Genomic DNA, 19325 nt, shown 5'->3' with positions numbered 1-19325 from the left:
TCGTCTCCCCTATAACTGTACCCCACTCTGTGAGAGTCCCTAGTTTTTTTAGCAAGTAATTGAGAGTAAACAAAGGAAAGGGTACTCTGTGTCCTGTTTTGTACTCCAAAACATAGAGTTTACGGGCAGAGTATTTATACAGGTACAAACAGGGCCATGGATAAATCCATGGAAAAAAACAAGCTTAACTTACCACCAGCCTGCAGACAACCAAATAACCTGTCTAACAGTATGCGTTAAAAGCAGGGGTTTAGTCTGCACACATTTGCAAATGCATGCGCATTAAGCTTGTTTTTTTCCATGGATTTATCCATGGCCCTGTTTGTACCTGTTGTTAGCCTTCCAATGCTTTTTACTGCGATAACCAGCTATAGATGTGAGCAAGTGGCGTTTTTTGTATCACTGGCGTATTTATACACCATGGAACATCCCCAAGGAATGAATAAGAGTAGTGAGTAACAATGAGGCAAACAGAAGTGCTCCAACAGGCTCAGCAACAAAGGTCAGAAGGCCCAACCCCCGACTGCTGCAAGAACATTTCGGCCATAACCTGCATCAGCAGAAAATTAGGATGTCTATCTGGTAAAACGTCTAAAAAGCATGAACAGAAGACAAAGTGGCAGGCTTACGCAACTGAGCTCCCGTGTGAGGTCCTGAAGACAGGAACCAATCCATCTACTGGAGCTGTAGCTTTAAGATATACGCTAATGGCTCTTATTAGGATACCACCTTCAGGAGAAAAGATGGTCTTGGGCGTAGAACAACCTTGTCATTGTTAATTTTTAGGAAAGGCCATTTACAGGAAATGGCCATCAGTTCAGAAACACATTTGGCAGACGTGAAAATCTACTTTGTACTAGAGATCTCTACAGCAGTAGTGGTCAACTTTGATATGGGGGGGGCCTCAATTGCGGCCCCCAACATCAAAGGGTCACACACAAAACATGAAATTAGGTTCCACTGGGTTCGTTTGGTGCAAATAAAAACACAGATTTATTCTCCTGCTCTATTTTCTTTAGCAAATGAAGTAGGATATGCACTGGAGGGAAGGGGTAAGATAGTCTGAACTGTGACCAGGAGATTATTAAGGCATCAGGGGCTAGAGGATCGTGGTTCTGGCAAAAAGGTAGTTTGTTGTTCGATCTGGAGGCTAGGATAACCACATCTGTAATCCCCCATTTTTGGCCTATCAGAGTAAAGGCATCTGGATGGCTCATTCCCTGATATAGGCAATGGCGGCTAAATCCCCTTTCCAGTTGTTTACTCCTGGAATATGGTTCACAGAAATTGCTGGACAGTGGGTTTCTGTCCGTAAGATGATCTGGTTCACTTTTTTCTCAATGCAGCCAGACTCCTGGTGCTCCCTTGATGGTTAATGTAAGCCACTCCCTGTGGCCTTTGGAAAAAATAATAAACTAGTTAAGTCAAGGTTGATTTTCTTCAAAAAGGAGAAAAAGTCCAACACCTTTAGACAATGTATGATTAGGACAGTGTTATATTGGCTTCATACGTGCAACAAAAAAAACACAAAAAAAACAAACACTACTGAAAAAAAAATTGACACAAACTTATTGGCTGATGACTTCTTGGGCGCTCTATCTGTTTGGATTATTATCAGTTAGATTGTTCTCAGCTATCACTGAGGGCTACTGAACCACGCCCCTCTATTTTAATAAAAGTGGGGTGGAGTACTGTAGTCCTTTCTAGCTTCTGTTTTAATAGATACAGTAGGGTGGGCAAGTGCTGTCATCCTAGACTTCTAGTGTGTTATTGGCAGAATCGTCAAATAATAACAAGAAAAAGCATTAAAAATATAAAACTAATGTCACCACCAAATCTAAAGGCTAGTAAAGTACAATATACATCATTTTTGTTTCGATGAAAGTCTTACCTTGTGTTACAAATGTTGTGCGACAGATTTAAAGCAATAGGGCTCTCTGCAGGAAAACTACTGTGTGACATGTTTTCTCCTAAAAATAAAAAAACAGTATAAGAAAGGTATGCAAAATAACCATATGCAATTTCCATGCTAACCACAAGCCCTGAAAATGAATTCATTTTTGAATAATAAAACCTTTTTCTTAGTCGCTAGAGTAGGATGTCTAATATTGGAATCAGTACAAAATTTTGAGTCCTAACTAAAGCCAGTTAGAGCTAGAACTGGCAAGGCAGACAAATCTGTACTTGATCTGATTACATCGGAATTTGGATGAGTTGGTCTAAATAAAAAAAAAAAAAATAGACAAACCTGACCATATCAATCTAACCATAAACAGATCTACAAACATTACTTTTAAGCTTCCTGGCTTGTTTTATTTTTTGCTATATATAACCTGGCTTTTTAGTAATGTAAGGCAATGTGGCTACAAATGACCAAATCAAAACCACATTTGTGTAGCAGAAGTATAGTACAATATATTTGTTATATACAGACATGAAAAACTGATTCGATGTTTGACAGTGTTAAATAGGGATAGTCACTTACTCTGTGGGAGGTAGAACCTGTTGGGTATGACAGTTTTCTTGTCTCCATCAGAACTACTAGCACTGCTCCAGCTTCCCCAGCTGCCTCGGCTAGCCCGCACACTGCCGCGAGAACTGCCACATTCAGAGCTAGAGTCAGAAGAAAACTTCTCAACAGATTTCTTTTTGAGAATCTGATAGCATTCTGAAAAGGAGTATATATACACGTCAGACATAAAAACAGAAGATAGTATGTTGCAATAAACTGAAATTATCACTGTGAAAAATTTAACAGTCAAAAAAAAAAAAACAAAAAAAAAAAAAAAAAAACAGTTTCAGACAGTTATATGGGCCACTGCTAACCTACAGTGCCTTGAAAAAGTAATCACACCCCTTGAAATTTTACCACATTTTGTCATGTTACAACTAAAAACATAAATGTATTTTATTGGGATTTTATGTGATAGACCAACACAAAGTGGCACATAATTGTGAAGTGGATGGAAAGTGATAAATGGTTTTCTAAATTTTTTAGAAATAAATAGCCGAAAAGTGTGGCGTCCTTTGTATTCAGCCCCCTTTACTCTGATGCCCCTAACTAAACTCTAGTGAATTGCCTTCAGGAGTCACCTAATGAGTAAATAAAGTCCACCTGTGTGTAATTTAATCCTAGTATAAATACACAGCTGTTCTGTGAAGCCCTCAGAGGTTTGTTAGAGAACCATAGTGAACAGACAGCATCATGAAGGCCAAGGAACACACCAGACAGGTCAGGGATAAAGTTGTGGAGAAGTTTAAAGCAGTGTTACGTTATAAAAAAAAAATATATCCCAAGCTTTGAACATCTCACGGAGCACTGTTCAATCCATCATCCAAAAATGGAAAGAGTATGGCACAATTGTAAACCTACCAAGACCTGGACGTCCACCTAAACTGACAGGCCGGGCAAGGAGAGCATTAATCAGACAAGCAGCCAAGGTAACTCTGGAGGAACTGCAGAGATCCACAGCTCAGGTGGGAGAATCTGTCAACCGGACAACTATTGGTCGTGCACTCCACAAATCTGGCCTTCATGGAGGAGTGGCAAAAAGAATGCCATCGTTGAAAGAAAGCCATAAGAAGTCCTGTTTACAGTTTGATAGAAGACACGAGCAGGACACAGCAAACATGTAGAAGAAGGTGCTCTGGTAAGATGAGGCCAAAATTTAACTTTTTGGCCTAAAAGCAAAATGCTACGTGTGGCGGAAAACTAACACTGCACAACACCCTGAACACACCATCCTCACCGTGAAACATGGTGGTAGCAGCATCATGTTCTTGGGGATGCTTTTCTTCAGCAGGAACAAGGAAACTGGTCAGAGTTGATGGGAAGATGGATGGAGCCAAATACAGGGCAATCTTGCGAGAATTATGTGTCACTTTGTGTTGGTCTATCACATAAAATCCCAATAAAATACATTTACGTTTTTGGTTGTAACATGACAAAATGTGGAAAATTTCAAGGGGTGTGAATACTTTTTCAAGGTACTGTATAAATGCTTTTCTGTGCAGTCATTGGTTCTATCACTCTCTGCTGAAGCATTAGGACTGCTTTACGGCTAAAATTATATTTTTCTGGAGGATCAACACTGTTTCCTGACACATTTGAAATTTTTTTGCAGTCTAAACATTTATGTCACCAACCAGCAGTTTTTACAGATCATATATCACTGATCAGTGCTGAATTATAAACGTGGAAGAACCTATGGGTGAATCTGGCAATATAATAGTGGAGGGCACTGTGAATGTTAACCATTCACATTTTTTATCCAGTCAATTTAAGGGTTAAAGTTATGGATGAATATCAAAAGTTAGTAGAACAAGATCTTACTAGGCTGGCTTCACGTGCATCTGTGCTTGGTTCCATTGCCAAGGACAATTTGTCTCCTGAGAACAGGAGACCCTTATGAAGTTAAGTAAAGATCCCGATATTGTTATAAAAGGTTCAGATAAGGTGGACTCATAGTTGTTCAGGGTGCTTTGGCATACAAAAAGGAAGCCCTGCGTCAACTGTATAATGATGTCCCCTATGAAAAACTAAAAAGTAACCCAACAAAACTATATAAAGGAAGATTGACAGCCTTAATAGAGAAAGGAGTTAAGATTGGGGTTTCCAATAAGGAAGAAGGTGAGATCCTAGTACCCCAATTTCCAGTTATGGCAGTTTTCTACCACCTGCCTAAAACCCACAAAGGTCTTAACCCCCTAGTGGGTGGACCTAAATGAGAGATTGGGCCAATGGGTGGATACTCAGTTATAACCCTTGGTTAGCGAGTTACCCGGTTTTTAAGGGACACTAAACAGTTACTAGATATATTGAAAATTGTAAATGGGGGGGGGGGGGGGGGGACGACGACGACTATATCTGGGTGACGTGTGATGCGGCTAACTTTTACTAATGCATACCCAATGCTTTAGGATTGGAGGCCAACACATTCTATTTAGATAGATACAGTGGTCGTCAATGCGTTCAGAAGGAATATATTTTTAATTGTTTGGGTTACTTGCTTGCACATCATATTTTTCCAATTTGATGGAGAATTCTTTTGCCAGAGACGTGGAGCGTTTATTGTCGCTAGATTTTTTCCCTCTCTCACCAACCTAATTATGGGTTGGTGGGAGAGGGTGCATATTTATGGTGGAGGGAATCCTTTTAGGTCCCAGATAAAGTGGTTTTGTTGCTATAGAGATGACTGAAATTAAGAACAGGGACGCACCGGACCTCTGCTGTGAGCCGCTCCGCACAGCAATGTGAACCAAGCCTCAAACATTGACATTATCATGTTTTTATATATTTTTTCACTATCCTTTTTATTTATAATATATATAAGCTGTATGTAAACGAGTGAGCTACCAAACATACAGTTCTGGCTGCGACTTGAATAAGGCGTCTACTATCTCCCTACATCTACCTTGCTGTTTTGGCCACTGGAAATACAGGCACAGTTGATAGATGTAATTGTACACATTGGATTATACTTTGTATGTGGAACTATGAGGTAGTATGTTAGGAAGTTTTTTCAGACACAGGATGATGAGATTGTACAATGTATGTGGTTTTAGAACCAATCAACCCTATTGCTTGGATACTCCATATGCCCCTTTTTTGTATGGGAGGAGTCCTCTCATCAGGTGAAATCAGGCTCATTGTTATACAGATAGTATAGAATTGGTATGTCTGTCCTGGGGATAGGAGTAAGCGCTAGTTGTAGCGTGAAACGTGTGAACGTTCAGCTGTACCCCACATGGTCTGTGATGATTTTATGGTACATGCAATGAAGGTTGAAGTAGTGCAGCGGATTCCAGATTATTTTCTTCTCTTACAGATCATATAGGAGATCTAAAAGACTGCAGGTAACCTGTGTTAATGACAGGTGTTTAAAATACAGGCCAAGTTCAAAATCTCAGCTTGTATGCAAAGAAAATGAATTGCATATAAAAAGGACCTCACAGTTTAAAACCTCTTTGCAATATCCAATTGGTGTTCCTATTTAGCAGACAAGATACCTGTATCTCCACGTGGTGGCATTCGGCTGTTTTTTGATTCTATCCTGCAGACGTCACCATTTGGCAATGCACTCCAGGTTTTCCCTCTGTTTGTAGCTCTCGACTCCGGTCTGTCCACATCTTGATAGCTGTGTTTCAAAGTACTTTGTTCTGCAACTCTGGTAATTTTAAAGAAAAACAGACAACGCTCTTAAGTTATTTAAAGTCAGAACATTCCCATCTTGAACCAGTTTATTAGAACCTATTACTTCAATCTTGCCCAGCCACTGTCTCCCCACTTGCTCTTTATTTTACCTGCCTTCGTATAATGGTATGGTTAGTCACTTTAAAGAGGCTCTTCCATAGCACTTTACAGAAGGCTATATAAAATAGATGCATACGTAGCTAATATAGAACATACCAGTAGTGGTATGACAGCCCTGCCCAATACAGCTTACTGCCCAAAGAAGCAGTGAACGACATACAAAAGACACATCATATTATATGAACATGGTTTTAGTTTTAGATACAGTGCAGACAATTTAAAATGTACCCCCCAAAAAAAAGATAATCTGCCATGCAACTGGTAGAAGCCTGAGTGAAGAGTTAAGCCGGCCATAGACGGGTTGAATCTTGACCAGTTCAGCAAGAAATGGCCGAGATTCAAACAGTGTATGGGCAGGCTGAATGTACCAAGCTGATCGATTGTTCAGCTTGGGTACAACCAGCCTACCTGATTCACTTGCGATTATAACTAGTGTCTTCTCCCGGGGGGGCATGACTTCCCCCACCGGGAGAAGATAAATACTCTATAGGAGGGATTCCCCTGTCAGCACTGTCTGTGTTGACGGGGGAATTGTGCTAATCGTGCGAAATTCTCATCGCCTATGGCCTCCCTTAAAGTGTTTCAATGAGTCTAGGAAGATACCTACAGCTCTGCCTCCCTTTTTCACTGCCCTAAACAGAAGTGCCCAAGTAACTGTATTATTAAACCTGCTGGGATTACGAAGATCCCTTGGTGGTGGACCATTTATACTGTATTAGTAAATGCGCTGCAGTCAGGAAAGACTTAGTCCTGGAAAGGGTGCTAGAGAGGAGAGGAGTCAGGCTGTTGAAATGCTTACCATTTGTTTAGTCACACAACAGATCCTGACTACCTCAAATGAAGACAGTTTTTGGAGAAAGTAAAGAGCAGCAACTGACCACATGCTCTGACTTTTATCCCCACGGTAAAACTGCCTTTAGGATTTATCAACTACATTGTAAGGGACTACTTAAACAATCCATTCAATGTATATCCAGGTTAGTAAATATAAAAGGAGATTGGACTTAGACAGTAAAATGTGTGTCTAGCTGAAAGAATGAAAAAGTCCAGCAACACTAGAAATGTGTTAGCCGGAGGCTTGCTGGCACAAACCCTATATATGAAGTTGTATCATTTGTACAGGTAGTATTATAAACTTAACACAGTGGGAGAAAGGACAAATATATAGTTTGCTTTAAAGGGAATCCATAAAAAAACTGCCACTCAGCAGCAAATATGATACTCTTCATTACACTGCAAATCACATGTACATGAAAACCCAGGTTGTATTGTGTGTACACTGCATGCATTTTTAAAGGTAGTGATGCAACCCATCAGTTTAAGAATGTATCCACAAAAAAGAAATAAGACTGACTTAAAGAGGAACGTCACTCTCTCAAATCATTAATATTTGTAATCCTTATGCTGCTAGCATTAGTATGAAAATAGATAGGAAAGTATGTTATATTAACTTGTTTTAATCTTTTATTTACATTTCTTCAGTTACTTCCTAGTTTCCATGGATAGGCAACAATTGTCATACATCCCAGGAGTCTTAAGGATGGTGTTTGCTGAGCTTAACACACCCCCCTGCTTGTATGACTGAGCTAAGGGCAGATATATTCCAGGAAGCAAATGCTACATGAATCATTTGCCCTTACTCAAAATGACTGCAGCCAGAAATGCTAGGGGATGTTTTTCAAAGTAATTTCTCATTAAAATAAAGCATGGGGACATGGATGGATGGATGGGGGCGTTTGCATTGAATAACAAAAATGTATAAAATAGGGTATTTTTGGTTGTGGTGCTCAGATGCAGTGTAGAGCCACTTTAAAATCAATACAGTTTCCCTTTAAGTTTAATACTGGGAATGCCCTTGAGACCAGAAAGGAAAATCATTATGGTATAAAAGTCTATAGATAGGAAGAAACAGGTACCTTGCAGGGAAGACACTGTTCTTCTTTTTATTTTTTCTAGCACACGTCCTGTTTTTATTCCAATTTAAATTTGCAAACACACCATCCCTTTTCTCGGATGGGTTTTTCCGCCGAAACTGCTCCTCCTGCTGGAAGATATAAAACACCCTCTATATAAATTGACATATAATGTATACAGTAGTCATCGCTAAAACAAAAAATTAATACTATACTGTATGCACTGTTCAGAGAAGATTACTTGAAGTGGTTGGAAAGCCTTGCACATAAATAGTCCCACGCAGTATAAAAGTGATTGATGTGCTCCAAAATACAAAAATCGATGTTTTTATACCTTTAATTTGGGCGATTTATTGCCTGTCCCAAGACCACAATCCTCTTCCCTTCTGGGCCTGAGAGCAGGAAGGGGGTGCATACAGCATTATGGGAAGTTGCATAACAAAAAATAATTAAAGCAAATTCTTTCCCTGCAGTCCGTTCAGATCACAGGAAGGCATACTGCTGGCAAACACAAGGAGTGGATAATGGCAAAAAAAAAAAAAAAAACACCCCCAAAAAAACCCATCTGTATCTAACATGTCTCAGACAAGCAGTACCAAAAGCATGTTCATAAACAAAGAGGGGTGGGATCGGTGTCCCTCAATGGCCTGAAAAAAAAAAGCAGATATTCCAATTCTTTCTCGTACAGAGACACAGAAAGTCCTTTATATTGTCAGGAAGTTAAACAAAACACAACTGGAGACTGCCTGCAGCCCAAATTCCACCTGAAACAAACATTGGATGAGGCTGAAGCTGCTGCCTGATATGGAAACCTAACACAACTAGAGTGAGGACACAGAAAATTAACCTAGTGCCCCAGAAAAAAGGGTCACAAAACAAGAGAGGAATAACCACGGAAGAAGCACCAATCCTTCAGTGAAAAGTTGACAACCTTAACCCACCAAAGGGTGGAACAATAACAAATTCCAGTTAGGGAAGAAAAAAAAAATAGCCAACAAGGTTAACAAGGAAAGGAAACAAGGTCCCTGGTAGAAACAAGATATCGGACCTGAAAAAAAAAAATCCTTGTAAGGGCAAGACCAGCTGTCCTACCATGAAGACTCCAAGCCTTTACTCACCTGACCCTATAAAAAGGTCAAGAAATGAGAACTCCATACCTCATGATATTGTCAGAACAAGATGAAAAGTGAAGATGAAAAGAAGAAATGAGCTAGAAACTACAGGTATTCCTCACTTAACGATCAGGTTCCGTTCCAACGTGTATAACTGATGAATAGTGTGAACAAGAATTCTGAATCCAGAAAAGAGAGATTTAATCCCATTCAAGTTGGAACAACTGATGGGGTAAGGTGCAACAGCAACACCCTAACATGAGTAGGCAAGAGAAGAGCTATAACCCAAACATAGATTAGTGAGATGTGTTATAACCCTGATGAAGGGGAGGATGAGCTAGACAACCTCACAAGTATGCAAGAGGCATCTCTGGGGCAAGCCCTAATAAGGATCCAGCTGAAAGAATATATCTTGCCTTTCCTAGACATTAAGAGTCAGCAAGTTGGGAAGGGCTTGCTTCCTGAGGATTGCCCTTAGAGTGATCAGCTTGGGTAAGACTTTTACCTACGATATTATCCATAACAGGAATCAAAAAGTATTGAAAGATAAGTGCTGTGCTATAAACATAAAAAACAATATACAGTACATAAAGCACTCAGCCCAACATATATGGTATTATGCTATTACAACCATGCATGTGAAACCATTTATTGTTTTTTAGGTTTATATTTCAGCATTTATCTATATATACATTTTCGATCACTTACACAAACAGATGGTGCATGTAGCTGCAATAACTGAAGTTGTGCAAAGTATTTTTTCACACATAACTGGAATCAGACCATCTCTGATCATTCCATCAGGGACTGACCAATACTTCTTGGCAGTGAAGACGCAGCAGTGTCTAGTGGTGTCCGAACCAGGTGACCTGACCAAAGAAGGATCCCAAAAAGTAGAATGTACCACCCGTTTTGGAATTCTAGAACGTGGCCCCAAAGACAATGATTCTCTTATGAGAAGAAAACCCCAAAGATGGGGAGAGAAGTTTTTGTCAAACATCTGATGGGGAAATTGAGTGATCAGGCCACAAACTATCCAATCCCTAGGAGTAGACACATATGCTTGTTCTGACCCCAACAGCAGAGTAAGATACTGAGGTGGACAAAGAGGAGATGGAAGACAAGGAAGTGACTCAACAACCAAAAGAGGGTTGCCCTCATTAACCAATGCTCCAAAAGAGGAGAGACTGGTATATACCTGTCTGATGACAAGGGGTTTGGGGGAACCATGTTGTGGGCCCCTCAATCAAGGAGCTATGCTAATTACTGTCGCCTACAGGTGAAGGCAATTTCCAACACAGAAACCTGATAAAAGCAAGACCCTTCTGGATTTTGCGTGCGTATAGCCCCTTGAGAGCTCACAAAGAGTGCTCTCTTCACAGAGGTCGTCACCCTCCCACATGAGGGGATGCCAAGAAAAGAGACAAATAAGTGCCCACCAGGTGTGCAGGGGCCACAATGAGGATAAAAAAAAATTAAGGGTTGACGACAGGCAAAGTTGGTCCTAGATGACTGGGTAGGTCAGGGGTTCCTATGGTAAAAGGATGGACGGACTCTGAGGTGTACAGTTATCACTCATGACCTTGCATGCCTCAAGTAAAGAGAATTTTTCAGGAGGGCAAGTGTAATGGCCAGGATGGGACATAGCATGAGAGAATGAATTAGCACAGAAAACAGAGGCTTAGCCTCTAGGTTGAGGAGGCCCCGAGGGGCAAGGGCATTAATCTGTGCAGTGGACAAGAGCGTGAGTAGCTGAAGCTGCCAGGGGTAAGGGGCTATCCTTACATTCTGAAGAGGTGCTCTCTGCACCCAAATGCCTGAAGATCCACTACCTATGGACCTGCAAGGATTAACAAACATCCCACAACTTCTTGCTTTTAGCTTTGTGGAATAGATATGTCTAGATGCAGAAACAGAAGGATGAGATTGTCTCTTCCTTGGACTTCTCATGCCAAGGCAAGTCTGTCCCTCTGTCAGAGTACAAAGTACACAGTGGGATAGATCCCTGCATTATCATCGCTTGTGTGGATGTGGGGATCTGTCAGGTTTTTTTTTTCGATCAACCCACTGGTTTAACAAAAAAACCTAAAAACAAAAAAAAAACAAAACAAAACAAAAATGGTTTTCCCAGCTTTAACATCTGCGGTCAGTATCTGTGAGGAATTTGGCCAAGTAGTGGCCCCTGAGGAGAAGGCAGGGGACTCTGGCTTACCAAAAAGAACTGACCTGGATTCTAATAAGGTAACCCTATAACCACAGAGTCACAGGATTCCAGTTTTCAGATGTCACTTGAGGCCGATTCTAATTTTGCACAGCAGATTTCGTTTTATCAAGGTTAAAGAGAATCTTCAACTACAGGACAACATAAAAAAACAAAAAAACAAAAAAAACAAACATACCTTGATTGGAGACACATCTGGTTTACCACAGGTCTTCTCCCGTATACTGTTTTGAGGATTCTTTTCTGCAGAAGCTTTTCTGTCTGTGGACTTTTTGGGTGTTTCAACACATTCCTTGTGTGCTGTGGGGGAAATACGATGCTTGTTTCCTGTAAGAAGCCATAAAGTGGATAATACCACAAATTTGTAAGATCTACAAACAGAATAATTAACCCAGGGTATAAAATCTCCATAAATACCAAAATGGTCTTTTTCTTACCACCTAGAGCTTGAAGCCCAAATTCTTGGGCTTAAATTAAGGTGGCTAACCTAATCAGATTTCTTTTAAGCTCAAGACCAATAGAAGTCCACAGTAGGTGAAAGGTTGTAGCGATATCTGGTCGCATTCTAACCTACTTTTGATTTAACAGAGAGCATTCGGCGCAGTACAAATCCCATATCAAAATCAAAAATCAAATAAACTCCAGACAAGTAGCTAAACACTGATGAAACACACATATAGAACTTGTTTTAAGTATTTGTATTTCTGTTTATTGATTCTTGAGATATACACAGATACCACAAAACAGTCTTGAAACTCGATTGTTCTTACAACAGCAGACCGATGAGCTAATTTCTTTCACTTCGTTCTCTCCTACTGTCAGTATGACCCCGGTTAGCGCATCACTACTGTACACAGTAGAGACAAAAGGGACAATAAATTGAACCACAGCATCCAGCAAGGAACCAAGTAACTAACACATCATCTGGTAGCAGGTCAGATAATAAAGGTTCTTCAGCCACCGTAGTTGGAGAACAAAGATAAATAGTGCAGGTGGCAGGATAGGCAAGTTTTAAAGATGTATTAAACCAAAAATATAATATTGCAGCTTACCAATAATTAGATGTTATAGCTGCATTTGTTTTCTTTTTTTGCAGGCCTTTTTTCCCTCTGTTTTCACCTGTGATCTAGCCAGTAACACACCTCCTGTATTAAAGTGCCCCCACTCTGGATGAAGGAGCAACAAAGACACCTTTGGACTGCAGCAATGTCAGTCTTTGGGGAGGGGAGTGTTAGATCTACTAGCAGATTTAGATTCACTAAACAAATTAAAGCCAAACTCCAGATAACACTTTATAAGCAGATACAGCAACTGTTTGTTCCTTTTGGGATAAAAGTTTTACATAAATAATAGCTGATCATTGTAAGCATCCATTAGTGGTAAACGATTTGCCTCAAACCTCTAATTGCTACAACGGCTGTTGAAAAATAGCAGACTTATCGGCTGGATCACCAAGCTGCAATATAATAAATGTTTGCTTTTGGGTTTAATACCACTTTAACTTTTCCTTCCAGGCAGTGCTTTTTTTTTTTTTTAACTAGCGACAGAATCAATTTAAGCGGATTATAAGCTAGTTACAAAAATATATTCTATTCTTAAACACTGAAGGTAATAAGCAATGGGTGTTTCTTAACAATCTGACCATGTGTAGCACCCTCTACCAATAGGTAGGTGCTATTAATAGAAATTTTACTAGGAGACAGTCAGCACAGGCAAATTTAGGCAGGCCTATGCTGCAAGCTAGGCCTGCCTGTTTTGATCTGGGGGCTGGGAGTTGTTAGAGTAGAAGTGGGTGTGGCCATCTGTGCTCTTGTTCTGAGGCGCCTCCCCTGCTTCCAGGGAGAATGTTCTGGAAGAGGGGTAGGGCCTGGGACTGGAGTGGTAGGCAGCTCATGTGGGAGCCCTGACCAATCCCCAACTGGAATTGGCAGTGGACGGGCCTCCTATATAAGCTGAGGTAACATGCCACTGCGGGGAGTTGTCAGCTGGGTGAAGAAGTGGAGAATGGAATACTAGACAGCAGAAGAAGGGCACCACCATCAGGTGGGGTGGGTGTGTGCGCAGATTGCAGGAGGAGGCCCAGGGAGAACTTCACCTTTACATGGTCACTGGCGATGTCCTTATCGTTACACGGTGATCGATAAGGAACTCCTGGAGCAGAGGGGCAGGTGAAGCTGTCGGAATGTATAGTCTGGTCAAGTTCTCCATCAAGGACTCAGGGCAGAGAAAGGTCGGTGAGTGTTCCACAATGGAGAGCTGGATGCGCCAGGAAGTCTGTGAGGGAACTTTGTTTTTACACGGTCATTAGCAAAGTCCTCGTCATTACACGGTCAATGATGAGGAGTCCTGGATCAAAGGAGAGACTGTGGTGATATGTGTCAAATCTATGTGGCCTGAGAGCACAGGATTTGCAAGCTGGGCTGGCTGGGAACAGTAGTCCACCATCCAACATGTGCTTTTAAACTACTAGGCCTCCAGGGAGAGGTGCTGCAGGCGAGCAACCAGAGCCAGCTTAAAGCGGGATTCCGGCCAGCAACATTTTTTTTTAAAGTCAGCAGCTACAAACACTGTAGCTGCTGACTTTAAATAAGTAGACTTACCTGTCCTGGGTGCCTGCGATGTCGGCCGCCCCGTCCCTCGGCTCTCGGCACCGCTATCCTAAGGGAAACAGGCAGTGGAGTCTTACGGCTTCATTGCCAGTTTCCTACTGCGCACGCGCGAGCGGCGCTCTGTGAATGGCCCATGGTTTTCTGGGAACACACACAGTTCCCAGAAGGCAACGGGGCCACTCACCGAGGAGCAGGACACGACGTGGAATAGGAAGAGGCAGATTATGAAGACTGCCTAGCAACAAGGGTTTAGGTAAGTTTAAAATTTTTTTTTTTTTTCAAATTTAAAAAAATTTTTTTTTAGGATTTTTAATGCAATTTTTTTTTAGGGTGGCCCTCCACTTTAAGGAACTGTTCAGAGTGGGTCCTTCTTGCTTACAGAAGATGATTTGGCATTTATATTACATTGGAAATTACAGGATAAGTTTGAGCAGGAGGAAAGGATCTCTGGGAACATCACCCTTACATGGTCAAGAGTGATGTCCTCATCCTTACACGGTCATGGGTTAGGAAGTCCTGGGAGCAATAGTCTGCAGGAATTAAGCAGAGGAGGAGCAATAGTCTGCATAGTGATGCAGGAGAAAATTTCATAGCAGGTAAACACGCACATTATTTCTTCAGGCTCTAATTATGTGCTAACCAGTAAGATTTACAAATATGATGGCAAAGTGAACTATTCTATGGGCATCCCATATACCCCTTTCACCCCAACTAAGTTGTACCCCCCAATAAACAAAAACAAAACCAGCAAAGGACTGCTCATTGTCTCTGCAAGTGATGTATGAAAGTCTGGCAGCGGGGTGAATTGGTGGATGTTTGTTACTAGTGGCAACTACACCGCTACACATGGAAAGATACTTTCTACATTTTCTACATACAAGCTGGTTGTAACATATTGAATAATTCTTACCTAAGCTGTGAACCAAAGCACCACATTCCTACTGTATCTGCAGAACAAGAAGGAATCAGGTGAAAAATGTCTGATCCTGCAGTCTGGTAACCTTTGAACCTTATGTAAACCCCAACAATGAACTTATCTTATTTGGTCTTTTGAAAATACCATTGAAACAGCTTTGATAGATCTGACTGATGGCTGCAAAAAAAATACCTGGTTGATACTGCCAGAAATCTTGTGAGCCGATAATTTCCTATGCCCTCTGCCTGTGCAGTTATCAGTGACAATGTTCTCAGCTATCTTTAAAGTGGTTGTAAACTCTTACACACCACTTTTCCCTACAGGTAAGTGTATAATGAGGCTTACCTGTAGGTACTGGAAATACTTCCTAAACCAGCTTCATTTGCAGGTAAGTGCAATATAATGGGCTAGTTATGGGCTAGTATGCGATGCATACTAGCCCATTATGCTTTTACTTTGCAGGGGATAAAAAGAGGAAGTACAACCATCGAGGTTTACTTCCTCTTTAGGAACTACTGATCTATGCCCGTCTATGTTAAGGGTGGGGTTCTGTAGTCCTGATACAGAAGTGTGGGTGAGTGGGGTCATCCCAGGCCTGGAAGTGTGTTAAGTGCAGAATCTTCAGGCGAACATAAAGAGGGAAAAAAGCACGAAGAAAACAAATGCGGCCAAGACATTCAAGGACTGGGGAGCTGCAATGATGGGACTGTTGTACGTTCCATAAAATCCATTTCTTGGGTTCCCATGACACCAGAATTCAGAGACTGTTGGGTTATACTGCTGCTTACAGAAGTACTGGACACTGGAAAACAAATTGAGGGCCAGCCCAGGATAATCTGTTCTACTTCCAGCATGCTCCTGTTATGTGTTATAGCAGTACACCAAGAGATCATAAACCTAGAGGGGTGGGGGCTGTGTCCCTCAATGAGCTCTAAGAAATTGATTTTACAGTTGGTACAGAAATCAAATATTCTCTAAGGGGTGAGCAACAGAAACAAAATACTAACAGGTCCACAAAAACAGAACTGGGTACTGCCTGCATCTTAAAGTGGTATTAAAGTCTTCTTTTTTACTTGTACTTACAGGTAAGCCTATAATAAGGCTTACTTGTAGGTACAGTGAATATCTCCTAAACTTGCACTGTTGAGGAGATATTTACACTGCATGCAGCCGGTGCCGTCCCTTCAGAGCTCCGTGCCGTGGCTCCCATGCGCATGTGTGGGAGTGACGTAATCACGGCTCAGCCAATCATATGGCCGGAGCACTCGAGCCCGGAAGGAAGACTGGGTGAAGATGGAAACCCTGCCAGTGGTGACAGCCTGCCACCAGGGTTTGTTCTATGGTAAGCATTTCATAATGTGCTAGTATGCGATGCATTATGCCGTTGCCTTGCAGGTTTTTTATTTTTATTAAAGGCGTGGTTTACTATCGCTTTAAAGAGCAGCCTGAAGTAACCAATGCCTGAAGATGGCATTAGACGTGGTCTTAACATCCACCTGGTAAAACTTAGAGAATATGTGCACAGAAAACCACCAGGTGGCAGCCTTGCAAATCTCAGCAACGGTTGCTTGATGCCAAAAAGCACAATAAGCATTCGCAGATCTAGTAGAAAGCACCTGAACATGAAAGCAGAAACCAGATCCTTAAGAACATAAGCTTAAATAATGGTTTGTCTGGGAAATGGTGAAACGAAAAGCAGCTTTCTCCTGTGGGGACCATCAGGAATGATAAAGAGCCAGTCTATATCTAACAGAAACAGGGGCTGTGAGGTAAACTTGCACAGCCTGAACTACATCCAAGCGATAAGCTACTTCTGATAAACAGGAGCTGGACACATGGTTGGAAGAACAATTTGTTGGTTGATGTGAAAAGCCAAAACTACTTTAGGTAGAGGGTCCTGGGTCTCAACCCCACCTTGTCCTTGTTTAGGACCAGAAAAAGCTCTTTACAGGATAAGGCCGCCAATTTATACAGACACTTACCACGCTGAGGTGATGGCAACAAGAAATACAATCATGAAAATAGGAGTGGAAAGCTTTTAAAGTGCAGAGAAAAATTCAGGTCCCAGAGTGCAAAAGGGGATCCACATGGAAGAAATGTAAACAAAATAATTCTGCTCTGCCAAAGCAAAGATAAGCAGCTAACACAACCAACAAGGGTAATAACAATAAGAAACAAAATAAGTGTAGCGCTATGAAAATGTGAAAAAGTCCAATGTAATAAACATTAAACTAGCAGTTCCAAATATGGCTGACAAAGAAGAGTCTTCCTGAGAAATAAGATGGAAAATCTTCAGGAGCTGGACCCCACTGTCGCCAATTTTATCACAGCGCTGTTTTTTATGGATCTGCATGTGAGTGTATACCCATTTTAATAAAATTTTCAGTTTTATAAGGATTTACACTATTTGGCCCTTCCTTTCTTTCTTCTATTCGTCATTTGGTTTTCAACACCGCTCTGAGGGACCTCCTAATCTACGTGTTGGTTGTTCCACACCCCTCGGTTCTGGCATCGGTTTGGTTGACACAGCAACGTGAGAGGCACCTCATCGCTCCTCCGGGCCGTCTGCAGACACTCACCACCTAAGCCTATCCGACCCCTCTCGGCGTATGCCCTGGCGGGTCCATTCAATCCAGTAAGCCTCTTCACTTTTGGTGGTGTTGTGTATGTTTCCACTCCAGATGATTTATGAATTTGAAGTGTCCAGCTCCTGAAGATTTTCCGTCTTATTTCTCAGGAAGACTCTTCTTTGTCAGCCATATTTGGAACTGCTAGTTTAATGTTTATTACATTGGACTTTTTCACATTTTCATAGCGCTACACTTATTTTGTTTCTTATTGTTATGATCCACATGGAAGACACCCTGCACAAAATTCTTGATCTAAGAATGGGAAGCCAGCAGTCTCTTAACTGGCTTGCAAGCACAGAGACCTGACCCTTGATAGTACTAAGAGCCAAATGCTGGTCCAGGCCAATCTGCAAACTGATCTGGATTCATTTTACTGCCAAATTCATTGAATGATAGTTTCTTGTTTCGTACAAAGTAAATTATGCCTTGTAGAAGAATCAATAGACCTTGCAGGGAGTACAATTTCTAGCTTTTAGCATTGTGGGGGGGTCATGGATTCAAAAATGCCACTATCCCTCAGAACCTAGGCTTCAACAGCAATGCCATTAATGTCAGCAACCATGAAGCAGGGCGGCAAGTAAGTAACAGACAGATCTGGACGATCTGAAAGAGCCTGCAGAGTACCTTCTAGGAGTCTCAGAAGGGCAGTGTACTACATCCGCCTGAGCCATATATGAGGATCACCAGAATATCCTCTATCTTAATGCTGCATAACATGAAACACATGACAAAGGATTCCTTGAGGAGGAAAAGTGTAGATCAGGGAGTACTGATCCCACTGAGCCACCAGAGCATCCACACTGCTTCTGCTAGAGGATCCACGTACCTGGAGACAAACCTGTCCATTTTGATGTTGAACCTGGAAACTAGGTGGTCAACATCTAGTGTGCCCAATCTGTGACAAAGGTCCTGGAACACTTCAGGGTGTAGCGTGTACTTGCAACCAGTGCACAAACTGTAGCCAACTAATTTTGGGGCCAATGAATCCTCCTTCATTAGAGCTCAGGTTTGGTTGCTAGAGTTCTAATATAGACTGTGATAAAACCCTACAGACACTAACAACACCATTTATACAGCCACTGAGCTCTGCAAATTTGCCTGTGTTGAAGAAATCCATCCAAGAGATTTTCACACAGACCATAATAGAACTCTAGCAACCAAACCCAAGCCCTGATGAAAGGGGGCTAATTGGGTTCTAAAACACATTGACTACTGTATTCCACTGGCTGAAACATCACTGACAAGAGTAAAAAGAAGGATATATGGACTTTTAACCCAATTGTTTTGTGCTTGGTTTCTTCTGTTCATGTATACCACCCCCCCCCACCTCTGTGAGAATATCACCCCCACTTCCTGTTTTCTGAGCAGCCATTTGACAAGAACTACTACCAACCTGTATTTGAAGAAAGTTGAGCTTCAATTCTAGCACTACAGAAACATAATATGGGAGGACATCCAGCAAAAATACAGACTATCAAATGTATCCAAATCAGATATGGTCCCGATTAGCAAAAATAATACTATACATAAACCATTGCCACAGACAGTGACAGAACATAAGAGATTATTATAGGACCCAAGTTCAGTCATCTTCTGCAGCAGATCGGTGTC

General features: G+C 41.4%; 1 protein-coding gene across 3 annotated transcripts in view; it reads right to left on the bottom strand.

Annotated features, from left to right (window-relative positions):
• The window catches only part of TMEM131L (transmembrane 131 like), a 190022-nt gene that overhangs the window by 36761 nt on the left and 133936 nt on the right, over window positions 1-19325 (bottom strand). For 2 of the 3 annotated variants that reach the window (XM_073605317.1, XM_073605333.1), the window contains 5 exons: window positions 11738-11886; window positions 8230-8357; window positions 6010-6167; window positions 2486-2668; window positions 1892-1970 (listed from right to left, as the gene is read on the bottom strand). In XM_073605317.1, the coding sequence (XP_073461418.1) occupies window positions 1892-1970; window positions 2486-2668; window positions 6010-6167; window positions 8230-8357; window positions 11738-11886 (697 nt within the window). The remainder of the gene's footprint in view (window positions 1-1891; window positions 1971-2485; window positions 2669-6009; window positions 6168-8229; window positions 8358-11737; window positions 11887-19325) is intronic. The other variant, XM_073605325.1, reaches the window with a different exon arrangement.

The sequence above is a fragment of the Aquarana catesbeiana genome, linkage group LG01 (genome assembly GCF_042186555.1).
Source record: "Aquarana catesbeiana isolate 2022-GZ linkage group LG01, ASM4218655v1, whole genome shotgun sequence".
Taxonomy (NCBI): Eukaryota; Metazoa; Chordata; class Amphibia; order Anura; family Ranidae; genus Aquarana; species Aquarana catesbeiana.
Note: the sequence above shows the minus strand (reverse complement) of the source record. Positions and strands in the feature narration are given on the sequence as shown.